Below are 22,117 nucleotides of genomic sequence, written 5' to 3'. Positions count from 1 at the left end.
GAAAGATTCTGTACAAGGCTCCACCCACAAGCCTACATCACCCATGCTCCCACATGACAATTTTCCATAAATATACAAAACATGATACAGAACCTGCAACTTGACAAACCTGATGTGATGTGCAGTAGTTTCATTAGTGGGATGCAGCTGATTGTGTTGTGAAAGTGCTCTGAAGGAGGAGTGACTTAGCATGGAGAGCGAAGGGAGTGGAGACTTGGAGCGTAAAAAATGAAAGTAAAACTTATAAAACATGTTAATGCGTTGTCTTGGGCAAATTTAGCATTTTCAGAACAATAAAAGATAACAGTGCTACCCCCTCTTTAAAACCCCATAGAAGGAAAATACCCCATGCTCTGTTAGGGTGTAGTTAGCATGTTGTTAGCGTTAGCATGTCCTTAGTGTTTGTCTCAGGTAAATCTGCTGCAATGGTGTCGTCAGGTGTGAAATTCTCAAAACACAAATGATGAAACTGGTCCTCAGAGATGCCATTCAATTAACCACAACACAGTTGTCCTCCCACCCACACACCCACCCTCCCTTGTGTGTCAGATACCCTCCCATCCACTCTCGCTGTGTCAGATGCCCTCCCACCCTCCCCTGTGCATCAGATGCCCTCCCAAATGTTGCTGTGTGTCAGAGGCCCTTCCAGATGTGGCGGTGTGCTGGACGCCCTCCTAGACATTGTGGTTGGAGCATGTCACTTAGTTGGTTTGACGTTTGTAGACTGAGATGAAAAGACCAGAGTGAAATAGAGCTACAGTTCTAGGGTTTAATCTTTTACTTTTCAAACAAACTTTTAAATTCTCAGTTTCACATTTTGTGTTTGTTTACATGTTGTTTTACATGTAATATTTTATTTGTGTTTCGTCTGTTTCATCAATGTTGAATCATTGCATCAGCACTTCACTCAGGATTTAATTGTTCTCCTGAGGCACCCCTCCCTCTCTCTCCTCCTCTCTCCTCCCCTCTCCCCCTCCCTTTCTCTTCCTCCCTCTCTCTCCTCTGCCTCCCTCCCATTTCTGTCTCACACTTGTTCCATCTCCTCTCTTCTTTTGCTCTCTCCACTGCCTTCCTCCAATTCCTCTCTTCTTTGTTTCCCTCCTCTCCTCTGTTCTCTCTATTCCCTCTCCTGTCTGTTTCTTCTCCCTCTCCTCTTCCTGTGAGAGGTAGAATCTGCTGCTGCTGCAATCCAGTGCAACTCTTTACAGTGATGCGGTCTCCAACGGCAACAGTCGAGGAGGAGGCGGGTGCTATGGAGACAAGGAGGAGGATTCAGGGGACTCCCTAAATTCTCAGGGCCGGGGCTTAACATTCCACTGCACCATGGCAACACACTTTAACAGTGTTTTTTTCCTGTTTACGTGACCAGGATCAGGAGTACATATATCTACAGTGTATATGTGTGTGGTATACATATACAGACACAGAGTTTATATAAACGTAGTTTATGTAGTTCAGTTTATAGTGTGTGTATTTTTTTTATATATATATATATATATATATATTATATATTATATACGGATATATATAGTCTACAGTGTCACACCTGGGGCCAGAGTGGATCAAACACAGGAGCTGGAAACGTCTTTTTAAAGTGGTTTTATTGTTAAACTGAGGAGGAAACGCTGCATCTGCACAGCTCACACTCACTTTTATTATTAATATTAATATTTAAAATACTTTCTCTAAAAACATTTGGTCCAGAACAGTTTTACAGTTTTACAAACGCAAACGTGAAGCAAGAAATGTGTGGTTCTGATTCTCAATATTCACAACTAATTAAAAAAAACAAACATTTGGAGTGAAACAAGAAAAGAAGACAGATGAGGAGAGGAGATGAGATGCCGAGAGAAGGGGCAAGGAGGGAGGAGACAAGAAGACGAAGGAGACAGGGACAGAGGAGACCAAGATGGAGGAGAGAGAAAACGAGGCAAGAGTAGGCGAGGCGAGGAGGGAGGAGACGAGGAAGGAGGAGACGACAAAGGAGGAGATGAAGAAGGAGGAGGCAGTGTGGTTCAGAGTGTTTAATATTTACAAAGACACCAGATGTTTTGAGGCAAATTTAAAGGTGTCACTGTTTCTGCTCATCTCCATGGAGATATGTCTAAAATGATCCCAAGTACGGCATTAAATGTGCATCTTTTGTATTTTTTATTATTTTTTGCTCAAAATTCCCTCGAAAAACATCACATGCTCGTCACCATGGAGATAAGTTTAATGCCGTACTGTGGAAGCAACGTGATGACATCTCCATGGAAACAAGCAGCTGACAGTTTCTCCACCAGAAAAGTTAGAGTATCACACAAAACTGACTCCTGCTAGTTCTATGTTATAATGTGCTGCTCAAAATCATACTGGAGTTGTGTTTTGTTTCATTCACACATGTTTGAGTAACACTTTATCAGTCTGTCACATCTCCAAAGCTCAAAATGCTCTGTTCCACCTCTTGATGTCAGGAAGCAGTAGTTTTCAAGTTAACAGCTCCTTTTACCTTTAGTTCAGAAGAGATTGGTAATTCCAGGGCTAAACTAATCCAAATGATTCTAGTGAAGGTGTGTGGAGTTTAAAAACTCAGTGGAGCACTTCTTGTATTACCACATGACATCACAAGGTGGAACTGAGTGTTTTCTCAGCCTAAATATGCAGGGTTTGTGTTAAACATATGTGAATGAAACAAAACACAACTCCAGGTCTGTTTGTGACGAGGAGATCTACATTCTAAAGCCCTTTAAGCGTTTAAGGCACCTGCAGACAGACCTCCCGCCTCCTGCTCCCTGTCCAACAATCAGATCCCAGAGTGAGCCGCCAATCATCAAACAGAAACCAAAACCAAACATCTGGGAAAACATTATACAACTTTTCATTATGAAGAAAAAAAATTAAACCAGTGATTTTTACAAATTTTAAATTAAAAATAAAAATGAGGTGAAAAAAAAACAGAATGTGTCAAAAACAAGATAAAACCACACCAGATTTACTGCTGAAAAACCAAAAAAGTCCTGGTTTAGTCCTGGTTTAGTCCTGTTTCAGTCCCGGTTTAATCCTGGTTCAGGACTAAACCAGACCTAAATTGGGATTGGTTCGGGATTGGTTCGGTCCTGGTTCGGTCCTGGTTCGGTCCTGGTTCGGTCCTGGTTCGGTCCTGGTTCGGTCCTGGTTCGGTCCTGGTTCCGTCCTGGTTCCGTCCTGGTTCCGTCCTGGTTCCGTCCTGCAGATTCTGGTGTGATATTAGTCTTCTAATATCACACCAGAATTTTAGTTCCTTTAGTTTTGGTTCATTTGTTGTTGGATTATTATTGCTCCAGAGTTTGGATTGTTGTTGTGTTCCCTCTTTTTCCTTTCGTTTTTTTGTTCCTCTCGTCCTTTTGTTCCTTTGTCCTTTCGTTCCTTTATTGCTATTTAAAATGTGATTTTCCAAACACGTTTCCGCTGATTCTGTTTGGATTTTTGTTTTATTATTCTCTTTAGTCGAATCTTGAGTTTTGAATTTTTTTTTGTCCCAGTTTGTTGTCTCTGAGTTTACAGTTCTGCTCCTCTTCTTCTCAGATCTCCCTCTTTTTTGTATTTATTTCCTTGGGTCACAGTCCGTTTTCTACACCAGGATCTTGTCTCAGTCGTTCCTGGATAAATCTGTGTATCTCCTGTTTAAACTTCTGATTAAAACAGCAGAGCAGCGGTCAGTTTGTACCTCATGACCACATCATCCCTGCTCTCTCCCTTTCCCTCGCTCTTCTCCTCCTCGCTCTCCTCTCTGTTTCTGGTGGTTCCTGTTTTAGCTGGTACAGTTGGTATAACAGTGGTACATCTGTTAGCTTGTACCACTTGACGCGCTCTCTCTTCTCGTTTGCTGCTATAGTTCCTGGTACACTTTTGTTGTAATGGTACTTGTGTGGTTAGCATCAGAACAGCGGTACATCCGTTAGCTTGTACCACTTGACCGTCTCTTTGCTCAAATCGAAGTCTTTGAGTCGCAGCGTGACTCCACCCAGGAAGTAGTTCTCCCTTAGAGACTCTGCACTGAGCACGCTCAGTTGGAGCTCCCTCAGACCCAGGCTCTCCTTACTGTGTCCACGGTACACCAGCTGGAAGAAAGAATGTGAAGGGTTAAAAATAATAATTAAACCAAGTCTGAACCAGGTCTGAACCAAGTCTGAACCAGGTCTGAACCAGGTCTGAACCAGGTCTGAACCAGGTCTGAACCAGGTCTGAACCAGGTCTGAACCAAGTCTGAACCAGGTCTGAACCAGGTCTGAACCAGGTCTGAACCAGGTCTGAACCAGGTCTGAACCAGGGCCAAAATTGTAGGCTAAAGTCTAAACTCACCATCTCATTAAAGGTGGGGTTCCTGGTCTTCCTGCAGATCTTGGTCTTGCGTTTGCTGCTTTTGGATGGATCTGGGAGGAGGTAGGTTTTCACGTAGGGGTTTGGGTCAGAGCCCTCCTCAGAGACCTGTACAAGATTAACATGAGAAACGATAATATCTCTACACATCTGGTGTAGAGAGCAGAGTGTGTGTGGGGCGGTGAGTGTGTGTGCGAGAGTTTATGCGTGTTTGTGTGTGCATGTGAGATATGTGTGTGTGTGTGTGAGAGAGAGAGAGAGTTGATGAGAGTGCGAGTGTGTGTTTGTGTGCGAGCATGATGTGTGTGTGTATGAGTGTGTGAGTGAGTGCGTGAGTGTGTTTGTGAGGTTTTGAGGACAGTACCAGGTCTCTGATGTGCATGATCATGATGAAGAGGGTGCTGTTTCTGTAGGAGATGGACAACTTCACTTCTCCCTCAACTCGACCGGACACAGGGCTGGGAGGAGGCTCTGAGGAGAGACAAGAACCATCTAAAATATATATACGATAATACGACAAAAACCTGTGAAAAAGATACAGGACTGAAAAGAGGAGCTGAGGGGAGATGAGAAAAAATATATCTACAAACACACAATAAAACATGTGAACACAGGAGCGAGAGAGGGACCTGGAGGAAGACTGGCACCTCCTACATCAGATTTGGCCCTAAATATAAATTGGCCCATGAGATCATATCAAATATGTAGTAGAGCTGGCCCGCAGCGGCAGTAAAGCGCACGCATCTCTGATACTATGAATCCCAGAATCCTTTGCAAATGTGTTGGCGCCAGCCCCCACCACTTCTGTTGAAACTCATTAGCATTTGCTACCTGTTGCCTCAGTCAAATTTAATCTATCCCTTCTGAAAAACATGCAGATGTTGTTGAAATTTTTCAAAAAACATTTAATTTGGCCCATGACTTAGTCACAGTTTTTAATTTTGTCCCTCTGTGAATTTGAATTTGACACCCCTGTCCTACATCATCAAAAAGAAACAAAAAGAACACATTTGGAGCATGTAGTGAGGACAACATAATGGAGAGAAACAGGGCCTGACATCTACAGAACAGTCTCACGTGGTTAGAGGGAGGAGGAGGCAGAGAGGGCTTAGGAGGTAGGAGACGGGAGGACAGCAGGATAGAGGTAGGAGACAGAGGGCAGGAGACAGAGGGCAGGAGACAGAGGGCAGGAGACAGAGGGCAGGAGACAGAGGGCAGGAGACCGAGGATAGGAGACAGGAAGTTGGAGACATGGGGTAGGATATAGAGGGTAGGACACAGTTTGTACCTGTCATCTTGAGCGCAGACTCTCCCTCGGTCTTGTCGTCTCGGGCCATGGGGTGGAAGAAGGTGTAGACCAGGTCACACTGAAAAGAGAGAGACTCAGACTCAGGATAAATCTTGTCTGCCCAGCCCTATGTGACCCTCACCTGTGTCTCACCTGTGTGACCTCTGACCTCTCACCTGTGTGACCTCTGACCTCTCACCTGTGTGACCTCTGACCTCTCACCTGTGTGACCTCTGTGGAGCTCCTCAGCAGGTTGTGGACATAGTTGTTGAGCTCCAGTTTTCGTTTTGCTGCGACGTCTTTAACATGAGTCCGACCCAGAACTAATTTATTTGGAAAACTGAAAGAGAAGACATTTAGTGCTGTAGGATTTGTAGCTCAGTATTAATAGTAGTTTTAGTAGCTGCATTTGCAGTGGTAGTAGTATTTGCAGTAGTAGCAATAGTATTTGCAGTATTATGGTCCTTATTACCTGGGCAGTTTCCAGAGGGGGAATAGAACCGACAGCTTTGTGTGCAGCTCCTGAAACTCGTCAAACGTCCTGAAAATGAACTGAGGCTCCGACTGACCCTCTCTGAGAATCCTCACAGCATAAGTCTGAGAAGTGAGAGAAAACAGGTTTAAACAAGGTCTAAACAAGGATCAAATCGGGACCAAACCCTTACATTTAATGTTTTCATGAGTACATTAGCATGTTTAATGTGCTTTAGAGCGTACATTAGTATGTTTAATGTGCCTTATACCATTCATAGTGCTTATCTGGATGCTTAGTATCTTTAATGTGCTTTAGAGCGTATATTAGTATTTTTAACGTGCTTTAGAGTGTATATAGTGCTTATCTGCATGATTAGTATGTTTAACGTGTTTTTGCTCATACATTACTATGTTTAACTTACTTTAGTGTATATTAGTACATTTAACGTGCTTTACAGTGAACATTTGTACATTTAACAGGCTTTAGAGTGTATAGTACTGTGTTTAACGTGCTTTAGAGAGTAGATTAATATTTTTTATGTTATTTAGAGCATACATAGTGCTTATCTGGACTGTATCTCTTTTGAAAGGAGAAGATGGCGGCATGCTGGATCCTTCCGTCCTGCTTGAGGCTGTAGGTCTTTGGCGAGAAGGACAGGATCGGCTCGTCGTTTGCGGGAAGACCAGAAAACCGGAGCTGGGCCAAGTTATGGATGAAGAAGTTAAACTTGGTGGCAACACTCCCCAGACTAGACTCGATGAGCCTAAGAACAAGACCGAGAGATCAGACCAAGGACAAGAATGAGATGGAACAGATGAAGGACAAGAACAAGTGAAGGAAGGAGAGATGAAACAGACTAAGGACAGAAACAAAAAAGAGATTTAACAGACTAAGGACAAGAACGAGAGATGGAAAGAGGGATGGATCGAGAGATGGACCGAGAGATGGAACAGACTAATGACAAGGACAAGAGATGGGACAGACCAAGGACAGGAATGAGAGATGTTCTGACCTGGTGAAGTTGTGTTTTTGTGCTATAGTAGTAGTAATCTGAAGCAGTAGTAGTAGCAGCAGTAGCAGTAGCAGTAGTAGTGAGCATTCACACTTACAGGTAGACTCATTTTGGAACTAATCCTAGACTAGATCAGGACTAAACCAGAACCACAACAGGTCGGCCATCGGGAGTAAACTGGGCTAACATTAGGTTTAACAGTCTATGGGGGACAGGTTTGCATTGCATCTTGAGTCGTCTAACGGAGGCAGGTGGCGTGATCTGGACCCTGCAGTGTGAACTCGCCATTAGAGATCTGATCCGGTGATAAAGATGGTGGCCTCTGTGTCACTTATGTTTAATATTACTTGTGCTTTTATGCTAGAGTTGTAGCAGTATAATAGTAGTAGTAGCAGCAGTAGTAGTAGTACTATTTTAATTGTAGTGTTCTGACCTGGTGATGAAAATAGTGGCCTCTGGGTCACTTATGCTTAATATTTGATATTACTTATGGTTTTGTGCTAGAGTTGTAGCAGTACAATGGCAGTAGTAGTAGCAGTAGCAGCAGCAGCAGCAGCAGCAGCAGCAGCAGCAGCAGCAGCAGCAGCAGCAGCAGCAGCAGCAGCAGCAGCAGCAGCAGTAACTGCATTACTAGTACCGGTAGTAGTATTTTAATAGTAGTATTCTGACCTGGTGAAGAAGATGGTGGCCTCTGCGTCGCTGTTGTTCGGCTGCAGAGCGTCACAGACGTACTTCAGGTCCTGAGCTCCGGTCAGCTCTGGGAGTCCAGAACAGGTCATCTGAAAATCACACAAGGGTCACACAAGGGTCACACAAGGGTCACACAGGGGTCACACAGGGGTCACACAGGGGTCACACAGGGGTCACACAGGGGTCACACAGGGTGTATGTACAAAGTATTTGTCTGATCCCTCAGTTGTCCAGGCATGATCCAGTAAAAGAAAAATATAAAATCTGTCAACTGGATAAAAAGTTTTAGAGTGAAGACGTTGGGCTGCTCATCCAAGAAGCTTCTTCAGTTCTGGTCAGATTATTGGTGGACACGGCCTTATATCTATCTGCAGAGAGGAGCTAACTACATATATATATATATATATATATATATATATATATATATATATATATATATATACATACATATATATGTGTATATATACGTGTGTGTGTGTGTATATATATGTGTGTATATATATACATATATATATATACATATATATATACATACATATATATACATACATACATACATACATACATATATACATACATACATATATATACATACATATATACATACATACATATATATACATACATATATACAGTGTACACTGTATATATATACATACACATACATACATATATATATATATATACATATATATATATATATATATATATATATATACACATACATATATATATATATATATATATATATATATACATACATATATATATACACATACATATACACAGTGCACACTGCAGTCATACCAGAGACAGCAGGTTGAGGAACAGCCCTGAGTTCTTCCTCAGAAGGTTGTAGGCCTGACAGCACAGATCCACAAACAGCTGGAAGCGGCTCGTGGGCCTCTCTCCTCCATTTATCACATACGCCATGTCTGAGGTCAGCACGAATGGGGCACGGTCTCTATGGAAACAAAAGTATAAAGAACAAGGATTAGCCAGGACTAAACCAGGACTAAACCAGGACTAAACCAGGACTAAACCAGGACTAAACTAGGACTAAACTAGGACTAAACCAGGACTAGACCAGGACTAGACCAGGACTAGACCAGGACTAGACCAGGACTAGACCAGGACTAGACCCAGTCTAATCTAGGATTAATCCAGGACTAACCCAGGTCCAAATCAATATTAAACAATTACTAAACCAGGACCAAACCCAGGACTAATCCAGACCTAAACCCAGTCCAGGCCGGTCTCACCTCTTGAAGCTGCCAAACATTTGGGCATGTCCGAGGAATTTTCCGAAGTCGATGTGAAACATGTGACCCGTGGAGCGCAGCATGATGTTGTCATTATGACGATCACAGATGCCCAGAACGTATGTCGCCACGCAGCAACCAGCGCATGAGTAGATAAAGTTCTCTGAGGCCTGAAGACAAGAAACTTGGATTAACTAAAGAAAAGAAGGGGTCTGAAGATAAGAGAGAGGGCAGAAATGTGTTATTTCAGGGACTAGCATTTTTTCAGTTCAGTTTCATAGTTATAGATTCAGTAATGTTCATACAGTCAGACAGTTGGTTTGTACTTGGATGTTAGACCACTGGGAATATCAGGTGCCACAGGGAGGCGCCAGGGGCAAAAAAAAACTGCTCTTGTGTCCTTAGTCAAGACACTTCACACACATTGCCTAGTGTGAATGTGGTGTGGGTGTGTTGATGATGAGAGGGGCCGATGACACAGATTGGAAGCCACAGATCTGCCCCAGGACAGCTGTGGCTACAATAATATCTTACCTCCACCAAGTTTGGAGTCAGTGAAGAATGCACCAAATTGTAAACCGACTGAACGTCTGGAAAAGCTCTGTATAAGGCGAAGGCCATTATTTTGACCATTTTTACAAAGGCTTAAACGGTTCTTTCTCTATGGAAATCCTGATTCTACTTCACACTGTAGTATTTGTGTAGATGTGCATCTTTGCATCTTGTACTTCACACTACTTCATTTTGTGGCAGTACTTGACATATATACTTAAGCAGTACATCATACTCCGTGGGGTTGTACTGTAGTATTAGTACTTGTACACATATACGGCAGTACCTTGTCGTACTCGTCCTCCGCTGGGTTGTACTTCCGTAACCATTCGGCTAGAGGCTTGTCTTTAAATGACCCTGTGACACCGTATTCCACCTGGATCTTCCTCAGAGTGTCAGAGCTCGGCACCAGCTCCACCATTCCTGAAGAGAGAGGGAAGAAAGAAGAGGAGAGAGGGAGGAGAGAAAAGGAGAGAGACGAGAGAAAGAGGAGAGGGATTTTAACTTTAGAAGAATAGTTTTAGTTCCATTCTCCTCTCCAGATTCTGCTATATTTGTATTTGTCATTGGCTCCCTCCTCAGTCAATCAGAAAGATTTTTACAGCCCAGAAAAAACACCTGCCTCAGTTATTGAACTGACATATGCTGTTTATTTTCTTATTTCCCAAAAAGCTTGAAAAATTAAGGCAACTATGTGATGAGGCTTATGACACAAGGGTTTAAATGTTTAAATACTACAGGCCCAGAGCGGACCTCACACTGCAGGCCCAGAGCGGACCTCACACTGCAGGCCCAGAGCGGACCTGTCGCTCAAAATCTTTCTCCTTCTCCGCGTACAGTACTCATGGTGTGTTTAGCCACACGTGAAATAAAAGAACTCTGTATAGGGGAAGTGAGCGTGTGTGTATTCATGGGGCTCTGTCTCTTGAAGCTCGTTGTCATGGAGATATGTTCTTTGATCAGCCGATGGACCCTCAAGTGGCTCATGGTGTTTGGGGTGAATGATATGTGGTGCACAAAAAGTTAAATAAACAGAACTAAATCTTGAGCTACTGGGTGGTGCTCCACAGAGTAACTAACATGTATGAAAACCACTGTGGGGGGGGGCTCCACAGAGCCACTAACATGTGAAAAACAACCTCGGATTATAGTTTTGTCTGGTAGAATGAATAAATACACATAGGTTTGTATTTTATAGAGTCCTGCCTTTGTCCTTCCCAGTGGAGATGCACTTGAAGTGAACGATCCTCAGGTCCAGACCCTCCTGAAGCCAGATTCTGTCCATGATCCGAATCATCTGCAGAGCCAACATATCCTGCCTCAAGTCCTCCCCCACCTAAACACACACATGTATGCCATACAAAAAACACACACATATGCACACATATAAGTTAGTTTATAGGTACATACTTAAAGTAGTGAAATCGGCATCAGGTATGCACAATCCAGTTTTTTCAGTTCCAATTCTAACCGTGGCTCTATGAACTGAATCGTTCAGTGCTTTAGCACCACCTTCTGGTGGTCAGTAGTGACTAAATAGAATTTCAATGTGCTGAAAACACCCTGGTTTATGTAACAGACAATTTTATCATTTTGATATGTTGTTGAGTCAGCTATTCCCAAAGTCTGCAGCCCCTTGGGGGCCCCAAACCACACTTTGTGAACCACTGGTTGAGTGTATGAAGTGTGTAGTTTTAATATGACAGTTTTACCTTGAACATAACGTTGATCTCTTGTCCCAGAGGATCAGCGTTCACCAGAGCTAACTTCAGAGGGACCGCATTTGAGTTAAAGAAAGAACACGCCTGCAAAAAAATAAAAAACAACACATATAGTAAATAGACTAAACACGACTGACACAACACACGTGATAAATGTACAAACATACAAACACACGTGATAAAGAACCAACATGCCTGAAAAACACCCAAACACATGCTGCTATAAGCCGCTATCAGCACCTGGATGTTGAGTTAAATCTAATGCTAAAGCTAACTTTACCTTGATGTTGAGTTCTTTAGCGACGAGACTGGGACTCAGAGGAAGTCTGCAGCTGCTCCTCTCAAACAGGTTCTGAACGTTCTCCAGACCCTCCTGCAGTGCCACCTACAGGACATGACACAGAACAGGAGAGTTACTATAGATTCAGATTACATGATATAAGTGTGCGCTTTATAATTAATCAGTGAAATACTCTGTCTCACTCTCCCTTTCTGTTCTGTACATGTCTGATGGACCCTCTTAGCTACAGCTCCCAGCAAGGGACCAATCGATTCCCTCTCTCTAACTCTCCTCCTCTCTCTTCACCTCCTCTCCTGTACATACATGTCTGTTAAATTCAATAGCAACCTTCACCCACCTCCCTCTCTCTCCGCCTCTTCTCCTCCTCACCTGTCTGTTGGATCCATTAGCAGCCTTTACCCTCTTCCCTTTCTCTCTCCTCCTCTTCTTCCCTCTCTTCACCTGTCTGTTGGACCCAGTAGCAGCTTTCATCCTTTTCCCGCTCTCTCTCCTCCTCCTCCTCTCCTCCTCACCTGTCTGTTGGATCCAGTAGCAGCCTTCACTCTCTCAGCCACAGCTCCCAGCAGAATGACCAGTCTGTTCTGTTTGTCCAGTTCTGCTCTGAGTCTGGACCCACACAGACACAGCAGAGCACCCAGGACTCGCTCGTAGCGCCACCCCCAGACTGCGTCCTGCACTGCGTCCTTCAGCAGCCTAAACACACAAACACACACAAGCACACATAAGCACACACAAATCAAAATCAGATCATAGAACTTCAGTAAAACTGATGAAGCAAATTTCATATTCACATTGCCCAACCCAAAAAGTAAACCAAAAGAACAGCTTGTGGCACTATCTGATATACTGCAGTGACATCAGGCTGGGGGTGTTCCACATGCCTGTCTATGGTGAAATGTTCAGCAGTTACCATGGTGACACAATGCACACATTAGTAAGCACTGACAAAACATTTTAAGACAGTCGAAAAACTCAAGGAAAAATCCAAAAGTGATTTATAGATTTATATATTTCAGGAGCCTGTGATCAATCCGTTTAGAAGTTTGATTTTCCACAAAAAAGTGAGAGTGACTAACTGAAAAACTGTTGGCTAATGCTAGCTAGCTTGTGACTGTAATGTTATTTGAGAGGGACTTGTTTAACAGAACAAATCAGCTCACCTATTGTAGTTCAGATAAGTCAGTTCTTTATGGTCAGGTGTTATGGACTAAAATCTAACTCAGACAGTACCTCTAGTTAGCGTCACACCCCCAGAGAATGCTGATGACATCTGCGAAGTTTCAGTAATACACAGATTAAACTGGTAGAAGTCTCGAGTCTTGCGTCATGTTCATAACTCAAAGTAAAACTGGACTTTTGATGATAGTATATAGTGATAGTATACTATAGTACGTGTACTATAGTATCTGTACCAGTAGAGGTAGTGAGCGATGCTGACGTTGTAGCAGTAGTAGCGGTGGTAATATTCTAGTAGTAGTAATAGCTGTAGTAGTATAAAGTCTTTAGTACCAGTAGAGGTAGTGAGCGATGCTGATGTAGCAGTAGTAGCGGTGGTAATATTCTAGTAGTAGTAATAGCTGTAGTAGTATAAAGTCTTTAGTACCAGTAGAGGTAGTGAGCGATGCTGACGTTGCTCAGAGCTCTGGACAGAAGGAGCAGGACCAGAGAGTTCTTCAGGTGACACTCAAACTTCAGAGCCTGAAAAACACAAACATTATGAGTTCTCTGTTTTGTTTTAAAGACGAAGTATCTTTACTTTGGTGCCCCATGTTTTACAAACTAACAAACGAAAAAAAACATTTTTATTTATTTACCTGTACAAGCTGAGGGAGGTACTGTTTGGTGTATTATATTAATTCAATTGTTTATATATATTTTTTATTATTTCACATACAAGTCCCACCCCGGCCAAACTATGAAAAAAAGTGCATGTACGAGCTGAGGGAAGGACTGTTTGGTGTTTTATATACATTTAGGTGTGTGTGTGTGTGTGTGTATGTATACATATAGAGAGAGATATTTTTAGATAGATAATTTTTTTTTCTTGTGTGTAGGCAGCACGGTGGCTGAGTGGCAACACTCGTGCCTCACACCAAGAAGATTTGGTTCGATCCCCGGGTCGCCCAGGCCTTTCTGTGTGTTTTTCATGTTTCTCCCCGTGTCTGGATGGGTTTCCTCCGGGTACTCCGGTTTCCTCCATCAACCAAAACATGAACGCCCTTCGAGACAACTGTTGTTGTGATTTTGGGGGTTACAAAAATAAAATGAATTGAGGTAGATATGTAGATAGGTAGATATAGATAGACATATAGACAGATAGACAGATAGACAGATATAGATATATAGTACCTGTACGAGCTGAGGGAGGTAGTCTGAGAGCTCATCGTCGCTACTCTGTTCGATCCAGGACACGGCCACATTCCTCACCTCAGAGTCTGCAAACCTGAACACAACAGCATCACATTTAAAGCCACAGTTTGTCACTTTTAACAAAAATAGAGGTATTTTTTTATTTTAGTTGTGTTTTTTGAACTGTTACATTCTTACTCTGAGCGGCCTTGCATCTCCACAAACCTGACTCTTATTTGACCCGTTTGTTTCCATGGAAATGTTACTCTGGCTATAATATTCCACAGTATGGCATAAAATGTATCCATCTCCATGGAGAATGTTCCAAAGTATGTTTTTAACTTTGCTTCCTTGGAGACATGCATTATACGAGCCATCTCCAGAAAGTTACACTGTAGCTTTAAATATAAAATAAAAATTCCATCCTTCCATGTCTGAGTTAAACCTGCATTTGACCCATCCTTCAGTGTCTCTGGGTTAAACCTGTCAGGAGCAGTGAACCAGATCTGAGCCAGGATCCAGGTCAGGAGTACTTAGCAGTAGCAGTAGTAGTAGTATTTGTAGTGTTTGTACCTGGAGCTGAAGTACCAGTATTAGTAGTAGTATTTGTAGTAGTAGTAATATTTGTAGTGGCAGTAGTAGTATTTGTAGTACCTGGAGTCAAGCAGCTCCCACGTGGCTACACGGGGGCAAATGCAGTCATTGTAGTCGTAGTAGTAGTCATAGTTGTATTCGTAGTAGTACTGTAGTACCTCGAGTCAAGCAGTTCCAGCGCGGCCACAGGGGGCAGGGGGGCACAGCTCTTCAGGATGCTGTGGATCAGGGGCAAACTGGCCCAATCCCAACAAGGGGCGCTGCTCAGCACTTTGGGCAGGGACAAGGGGCAGAGCTTCAGGCAGTGAAGGCGGTGATCCCACAGGAGCTGGAGGTCAGACCGCTTAAACCTTCAGAGAAAAGAGGGTTTAAACCAAATGCCCTCCTAATGTGCAGAGAGGTGGGACCATAGCTCTTGTCCTCTCCACCTGTATCCCGTTATATAATCCCATTATTTTGTGGTTCTGACCCGCAGTTTGATGCTCGGCTCTAGATCCTCTCCAGTCCTGCATCCCTGTGAGTCAAATGCCCTCCCCCTGTATCCCTGTGTGTCAGATGCCCTCCCCTGTAATCTGTTATTAGAATTCTGACCCATGGTTGGGCGCTCGGTTGCAGATTTTCTCCAGTTTTCCTCTCAGATCTGGGTCCAGGTCCATGAGGTTCTGTAGGTCCAGAGGAGGAGAGTCCTTTGGAGGGACATAGAGCACAGGTGCAGAGGAGCATGGGAAGTCCAGCTGCAACACACACACAAAAAAAATACACACACAAACACAGAAACGATGTCATATATTTAAGAGAAAAACAACATTTAAGATTCAGCCTTGATTGACACCAGAGCGGTAACAGTGCCTCCAACGCACCCAGTAATACTTTGACTTTAAATATCTGCAGACTGATTTAAGGGTGCATTTGTTTTGTTCACCTGTCGGCTGATTTAAGGGTGCCTTTGTTTTGTTCACCTGCAGACTGATAAGAGTGCATTTGTTTTGTTCAATCTGATACTGCACTAAACTGGTTTAAGTCCCATCTAGAAGACAGGGAGTACTTCGTTGAAATTGGAAAATGTGTCCCAGATGAAATGTCCCTGACCTGTGGGGTGCCCCAGGGGTCAATCCTGGGACCCCTGTTGTTCAATCTCTACATGCCCATTAGGCCAGTTAACACGCATCAATATTGTGTCCTACCACAACTCTGCAGATGACACTCAGATCTATGTCTCACTGGCAGCCGGTGAATATGGACCAGTGGATTCACTCTGCCACTGCATCCAACAGATCAGTGTGTGGAAGCAAAACAACTTTCTCCAGCTAAACTCAGACAAGACTGAAGTCATAGTCTTTGGTTCACAGAAACAAAGAGAAAGCGTCAACAGCCACCTCCAGTGTCTCTCTTTAAATCCTTCAAATTAAGCTAGAAATCTAGGGGTAATAACGGACTCAGACTTGAACTTTAACAGCCACATCAAATCAAAAACATCTACAAAAATCAAAGGTATACCATCAAAACCAGACTTGGAGAGACTTATCCATGCGTTTGTCTCCAGTAGGTTAGACAACTGTAACATCCTGCTCACTGGCCTCTCCAAACGAGCCTCAAGACAGCTGCAATACATCCAGAACACTGCTGCTTGGGAACAACTAGGAAGTACAAGCATGTAAGTCCTGTACTCAGGTCTTACATGCTTGGTCAGGTCAGGTGCACTGGCTTCCTGTAGCTCAGAAAATAGACTTTAAAGCAGCTCTCCTTATGTACAAGTCTCTCCATGGCCTAGCATCAAAGTACATCTCTGACATGTTAGTGCCATATGAACCATCTCACACTCTGAGGACTTCAGGGACCTGCCTCCTGCTGGTTCCCAGTGTCAGGACTAAATGTGGGGAATCAGCTTTTCAGTTTTATGCAGCTAACACCTGTAACAGTCTTCCTGAAGATGTGAGACAGGCCTTGACAATGTTTAAATCCAGGCTCCAAACGGTTCTGTTTAGTTGTGCATGACTGAAATGTTTTTATTCTGCACTCTTTTATTATTGTTCATTTAATGATGACCATTTGTGATTATTTATGTTCTGATTTGTGTGATTTTAATGTCTTCCTTATTCTGTAAAGCACTTTGAATTACTTTGTGTACGAACTGTAGAAATAAACATGCCTTGCCTTGTCTTGCCTTGCCTTGCCTTACCTGTAGACCACATGTGTCAAACTCAAGGCCCGAGGGCCAAATGCGGCCTGCCATGTCATTTTATGTGGCCCGCGAGAAGATAAATTAAAAAGGCATGACTGTCATTTTAAAATAAGTCTATACTGCTTTAATGTGTGCACTGACAATAAACTAATGAGATTTTCCCAGCAAGTGAGAAATATTTGCAAATAATCGTCACAAAATGTTTATGAAGAGGAAAATTGTTGGCATGGAAGGAAGTTGAATACAAGTTTGTGTTTTGAGGAGAAAAACCTGTGTGTTTTTTGTGTTATCAGGCGGGGTCGGTACAGTCTACGTCGACATTCGGTTACATTTAGTGATTTTACACTGCCGTACAGTTGCATCATAGCGGCCATTTTGCTGATGTGGCCCTCGGTGAAAATGAGTTTGACGCCCCTACTGTAGACTGATATAAGGGTGCATTTGTTTTGCTTCCCTATAGAAGGGGAGGGGGGCTGTGTTTGTTTTGCTTACCTGGAGGATGATCCTGTCGTTGGGGACCCTTTTGTTGGACCCGGGCCCCTGAACTGAGGTCCAGAGAGCCAAGAGTCTGCTGCCACTCACCAGCACCCTGCAGGACACCACAGGAATCAGACGGTTATTTAATTTAATTATGCTATGTTTAATAAAGTTTAGCCTTTATAAACAGATTCAGCGTTTTGATTCAAGGTCTCATCTATGACAGACCTGTTCTTCAGATTACAACAATAGTACTGCTGTGTAGTAAACCAGTCTGTGTCTTCAAATAAATCAGAAACCGCAAATGCTTTGATCATCCACAGACAGCTGAAAGGTTTTCAGATTTAAAAGTGAACCATTTTCTGAAGTGAGGCTGTCCAGATTTAAACCATGAGTCAGTAACAGGCTAGAGCTGGACCCTTTTAGCCACACCCACTTTTCTCTTTCCACCGCTGTGATATTGCACCATGACAGAGACAGGTGAGGTGGGGAAATGACTAGCTCAACGGCACAACCACAGCATTTCACAAAGATTAAACAGGTCTATTTATACATTTCAAAAAATCGTTTTCAAAATAAACTGGTCATGATAACACATCTTAAAGTACAACATAAGTGACATGTAAATATACTGTAGATGATAAATATGGAAACTGATACAAAACCCAAAAGCAGATTTAAACTACAAAAACTATTCTAAAATTAAAAAGCACATGGTCAGATTGTGTTCAAACAAAACTAAGTCTAACAGAGCTTCAGACAGAGGAGTGCCTCCAGATAGCATGACATCACACCCCAGAAATTGTTGATGACATCAGCTGCAAAGTATCAATATTTCACACTCTTTTTTTTCTTATTTTCAGCTTTACCAAATGATGCCTGATGTAAAGACCTTTTATCTTGACGAGAATGCCGGCCCTTTAATCTTTGTGTTGTAACGGCCCCAATCAAATAAATAAATAAATAAAACAAAAGCATAAGTTTATGAAAAAAGTGACTGTATAAAGTGTAAATGTGTGAGACACGGACCGCCTGAAGTCAAACAGGGGCAGGCTCACTCTCCCGAGCTGCTCTGGGGGGGTCCGGGGCCGGTTTGAGTCTGGAGACCCAGAGTTAGTCTGAGTCAGGACCCCATACAGTGTGATACTCAGGACTGACTCTAGGGGGAGCACAGCCACTGCCATTGGGAACAGTATACTGAAAATACACAGAAGGACAAGAGGGTTTAGTCCCGGTTTAGTCCCGGTTTAGTCCCGGTTTAGTCCCGGTCCAGTCCCGGTCCAGTCCCGGTCCAGTCCCGGTCCAGTCCCGGTCCAGTCCCGGTCCAGTCCCGGTCCAGTACTCACAGTTCATCCCATCTGACATGGTAGAAGAAGCTCTTGTAGGTTCCTACTCGTTTGGACTGAATGGGTTTAAACAGGTTTTTCCCATTGTGGGTCAAAGCGCACATCACAAAGTACTTCTCAAAACTGAAAATACAAAATAGAAAAAGTAAAAATGAAAAAGAAATTCATAAATGTTTAAGTAAAGTGTTGTAATGCTGTCTGATATGTGTTTCTTTTATTAAGCCGTTTTAGATGAATAGTTTGAGTTTAAAATTATAACAATGATCCACGGGTGTCAGACATTAGAACTATAGAGCACGCACAAGAACAACAGGGCTGATTTAAAACATGTATGTGTGAGTGACATTAAAAAGGTGTAATTATTCCATTTTAAAGAGCCGCTCTCACTGATCTGAATCATGTTCAGATCTTCACCTTTAGGTCTGGGGCTTTTTCTCTGATCATTTTTGGAGCTTTTGGTTGTGAGAATCAAGACAATTGAGTCAGTGCATCTATGTAGTATTGTGTGTATACAAGTGTGTAGGGGTGTGTGGGGGTGGGGGTGTGTGGGGGTGTGTGTGTGTGTACACATGTGCGTGTGTATCTGTGTATGTGTAATGCATATATGTAGTATTGGGATGCGTCTTAAATCTTTGATAAACATCATCCATCTGAGCTTATGTGAAGTTCGTCAATATTAGACAGATACTGGACTCAGGGTTAGGAGGATGTAGAGATGTTTAAACCAGTCAGGGCATGTTCCGGTGTGTTCAGAGCGTTTTGCCACGGGCATCGGGTTTACATATGAAGTCTATGGGGAGGCATGTCTGAGCTCTAAGCATTACAGACAATTGAATGTCAAGGAGTCAGTCCTCCAGACCCCCTCCTCCCCCATCACCCTCCCCTTTACACCTCCAGACTCTACCTCTCCTGCCCCCTCACTTTCTCCTTTAGTCCTCCAGGCCCTGCCCCTCATCGCGTTTACCTGCTGACCCAGGTTTGAGGAAGTCCGTGCAGTGTGGAGAGATTGAACTGAAGGTGATCTGTGACACCTGAAGCCTCCCGGGAGGGCACCCCTGTGTAGTCAGGTGAGGAGCAGCACAGCGTCCTCGTGTGGTCAGGAGCGGAGCAGGACCCTGTGTCTCCATCGTCCTGCTGGTCATCTGAAGCGGTACAGGAGGAAGTGCAGGTGTGGGAGGAGACACAAGAGGGGGAGGGGCTACAGAAGGAGCGCAGGTAAAGTTTGACGAGATCGTACACGGCCTGAGTGAGAGCAGACACGCCCTCTGCCACCGGACTGGAGTCACCTGGACAAGAGAGAAAGAGGGTTCAGCCCCGGGTTCAGCCCCCGGTTCAGCCCCCGGTTCAGCCCCCGGTTCAGCCCCCGGTTCAGCCCCCGGTTCAGCCCCCGGTTCAGCCCCCGGTTCATGTTGTAACTCACCATTTGAGGAGTGTGTTGGAGATCCCATCTGTAAAAGACATGTTTACACTGATTAACCCTTTATCAGGTCTTTGTTTCTGTATGCAAGTATTCACAGTCACAGGTAAACTCCACCTTATGTGTAATAATAATAATAATAATAATACTACATTTTATTTGTTAGGCGCCTTTCAAGGCTCTCAAGGTCGCCGTACATACATACATACACAATACAAATTGAACAATGTAAAATGATTAAAAATACATTTAAAAACAAATATAGATTAAAAGACAGAGCAGTTATGGTCAGAGAGGTCAGGATGAGAAGGCCTTTCTAAACAGATGAGTTTTGAGTTTAGATTTGAAGTGTGGGAGTGAGTGTGTGTTGCGGAGGTCATGGGGGAGGGAGTTCCAGAGCTGGGGAGCAGAGCAGCTGAAGGCTCTGCTCCCCATAGTGACAAGACGGGCAGGAGGGACAGTGAGATGCAGGGAAGAGGAGGAGTGGAGGGAGCGGGCAGGTGTGGAGATGTGAATGAGGTCAGACAGGTATGGAGGGGCCAGGTTGTGGAGAGCTTTGTATGTGAGGAGTATGATTTTGTAGTGTATGCGGTGCGTGATGGGGAGCCAGTGGAGCTGTTGCAGGACAGGTGTGATGTGGTGATGGGAGGGTGTGTGTGTGATAATGCGGGCAGCTGAGTTTTGGACCAGTTGGAGTTTATGGAGTGATTTATGTGTGTCCAAACTATGGCCCAGGGCTCAAATGCAGCCCACAGACCAATTTTTGCTGGCCCTCAGGGGACAGTATTGCAGTATCACTATGACCTCAATAGTGTCTTATTGCATTGTGATACAGAGCTCACCTGTGTTCAAAGACGATGTTAAAGGTGATGCAGCTCTGTCAAACCTGTGTATAATGTGTCTATATGGAAGTGTTACACATCTGTGTCTCTCTGCTACGAACACATTTGTATCTGCAGCTGAAAATCATTTGGACACCCCTATTCCACATTTCATTCAACAACCTTTCATTTGGGTCTATCCCTCACATTTGTTCACAGTGAGAGTGCCCATATTTCAGGAGACCTAGTTCCGGGCAGGTTGGACATACCTTAGGGGACCTGGTTCTGGGCAGGTTGGCTGAGTGCTGGAGTCTCTTCACAGCTTCTGTCACAGCCAACGTCTCCACCTCGTCCAGAGCACAGAGGAGGTTTTTCACCGTCTGCACCAAACGACCGACTGTCTTATACTGAGAGCTCTAAGGAAGACAGAACAGACATAACAGAACATACAAAACAGAACATTAAAAATTTATAAGTGGTTTATAAAAGCCAGTGTTTTGTTTATTCAGCCTGACACATAACTAGACAAAAGTTTTGTTTTCTTTAGTTTTACTACTTTATACATTTTTGATACAAAAGAGGACATCAAATATATGAAGTAAGATACATGTAATTATGTAGCAAAAAGTAAAATAAGTAAACTAAATATTTTTTTATATTTGATATTCCAATCCTTGCAGTATCCACCCTTTGTTTTGTCGACAGCGCTGCAAACCCTTGCCCTTGTTAGGGTCAAGAAATGCCAAGAATGCAAAGCAGTGACCAAAGCAAACGGTAAAGGCTATTTTTAAAGAAAAGGTATTCTGCAGAATCAACTTTTAAAAAAATCTTTCTGCCATGTTCTAACACTGTTCCCTCAAAAACATGAAGAGGTTTTAGATGTCACCCATGCATATTTGAGTAATCCAGCAATCTCTCCTGGCCCTATTCAAACTCTCCTTTTGGTTAGCAGTACGAGGTTATGCCCACAAGCCACCATCATCCACGGTCCCACATGCCAATTCTCCATAAATATACAAAAACATGATACACAACTGTAAACACCTTGACAAACCCAATGTGATGTGCAGTAGTTTCATTAGTAGGATGCACGCTGATTGTGTTGTGATAGCGCTCTGAAGGAGAGACTTGGCGCAGAGAGCTAAGTGAGTGGAGACGCAGAGCATCAAAAATTGAAAGTGAAACTTATAAAACATGTTAATACGTTGGTTTGGGTGAATATAGCATTTTCAAAACAATAAAAGGAAACATCTAAATGTGTTCTATATATGTTATAGAAGCAAAATATC

At 43.3% G+C, this 22,117-nt stretch overlaps 1 protein-coding gene across 2 annotated transcripts in view; it reads right to left on the bottom strand.

Moving 5' to 3' along the window:
• Positions 1-1,583: 1,583 nt before the first annotated feature.
• pik3c2a (phosphatidylinositol-4-phosphate 3-kinase, catalytic subunit type 2 alpha) overlaps positions 1,584-22,117 on the bottom strand; it is a 38,643-nt gene continuing 18,109 nt past the window's right edge. The window contains exons 9-33 of one of the 2 annotated variants that reach the window (XM_055222264.1): positions 21,098-21,244; positions 20,011-20,038; positions 19,555-19,876; positions 18,591-18,713; positions 18,274-18,441; positions 17,260-17,356; positions 15,177-15,319; positions 14,744-14,935; positions 13,992-14,085; positions 13,246-13,340; positions 12,155-12,335; positions 11,622-11,726; positions 11,333-11,425; positions 10,827-10,956; positions 9,907-10,043; positions 9,069-9,238; positions 8,614-8,770; positions 7,786-7,895; positions 6,660-6,867; positions 6,102-6,226; positions 5,852-5,969; positions 5,630-5,708; positions 4,706-4,812; positions 4,324-4,449; positions 1,584-4,082 (exon numbers count right to left, since the gene is read on the bottom strand). In XM_055222264.1, coding sequence (XP_055078239.1) covers positions 3,900-4,082; positions 4,324-4,449; positions 4,706-4,812; positions 5,630-5,708; positions 5,852-5,969; positions 6,102-6,226; positions 6,660-6,867; positions 7,786-7,895; positions 8,614-8,770; positions 9,069-9,238; positions 9,907-10,043; positions 10,827-10,956; positions 11,333-11,425; positions 11,622-11,726; positions 12,155-12,335; positions 13,246-13,340; positions 13,992-14,085; positions 14,744-14,935; positions 15,177-15,319; positions 17,260-17,356; positions 18,274-18,441; positions 18,591-18,713; positions 19,555-19,876; positions 20,011-20,038; positions 21,098-21,244 — 3,438 coding nt within the window. In that variant the 3' untranslated portion in view covers positions 1,584-3,899. The remainder of the gene's footprint in view (positions 4,083-4,323; positions 4,450-4,705; positions 4,813-5,629; positions 5,709-5,851; positions 5,970-6,101; positions 6,227-6,659; positions 6,868-7,785; positions 7,896-8,613; positions 8,771-9,068; positions 9,239-9,906; positions 10,044-10,826; positions 10,957-11,332; positions 11,426-11,621; positions 11,727-12,154; positions 12,336-13,245; positions 13,341-13,991; positions 14,086-14,743; positions 14,936-15,176; positions 15,320-17,259; positions 17,357-18,273; positions 18,442-18,590; positions 18,714-19,554; positions 19,877-20,010; positions 20,039-21,097; positions 21,245-22,117) is intronic. The other variant, XM_055222265.1, reaches the window with a different exon arrangement.

This window comes from Periophthalmus magnuspinnatus, chromosome 6 (genome assembly GCF_009829125.3).
Source record: "Periophthalmus magnuspinnatus isolate fPerMag1 chromosome 6, fPerMag1.2.pri, whole genome shotgun sequence".
NCBI classification, from domain to species: domain Eukaryota; kingdom Metazoa; phylum Chordata; class Actinopteri; order Gobiiformes; family Gobiidae; genus Periophthalmus; species Periophthalmus magnuspinnatus.
The sequence above is the reverse complement of the archived record's forward strand: the minus strand, read 5'-3'. Positions and strand labels throughout refer to the sequence as shown.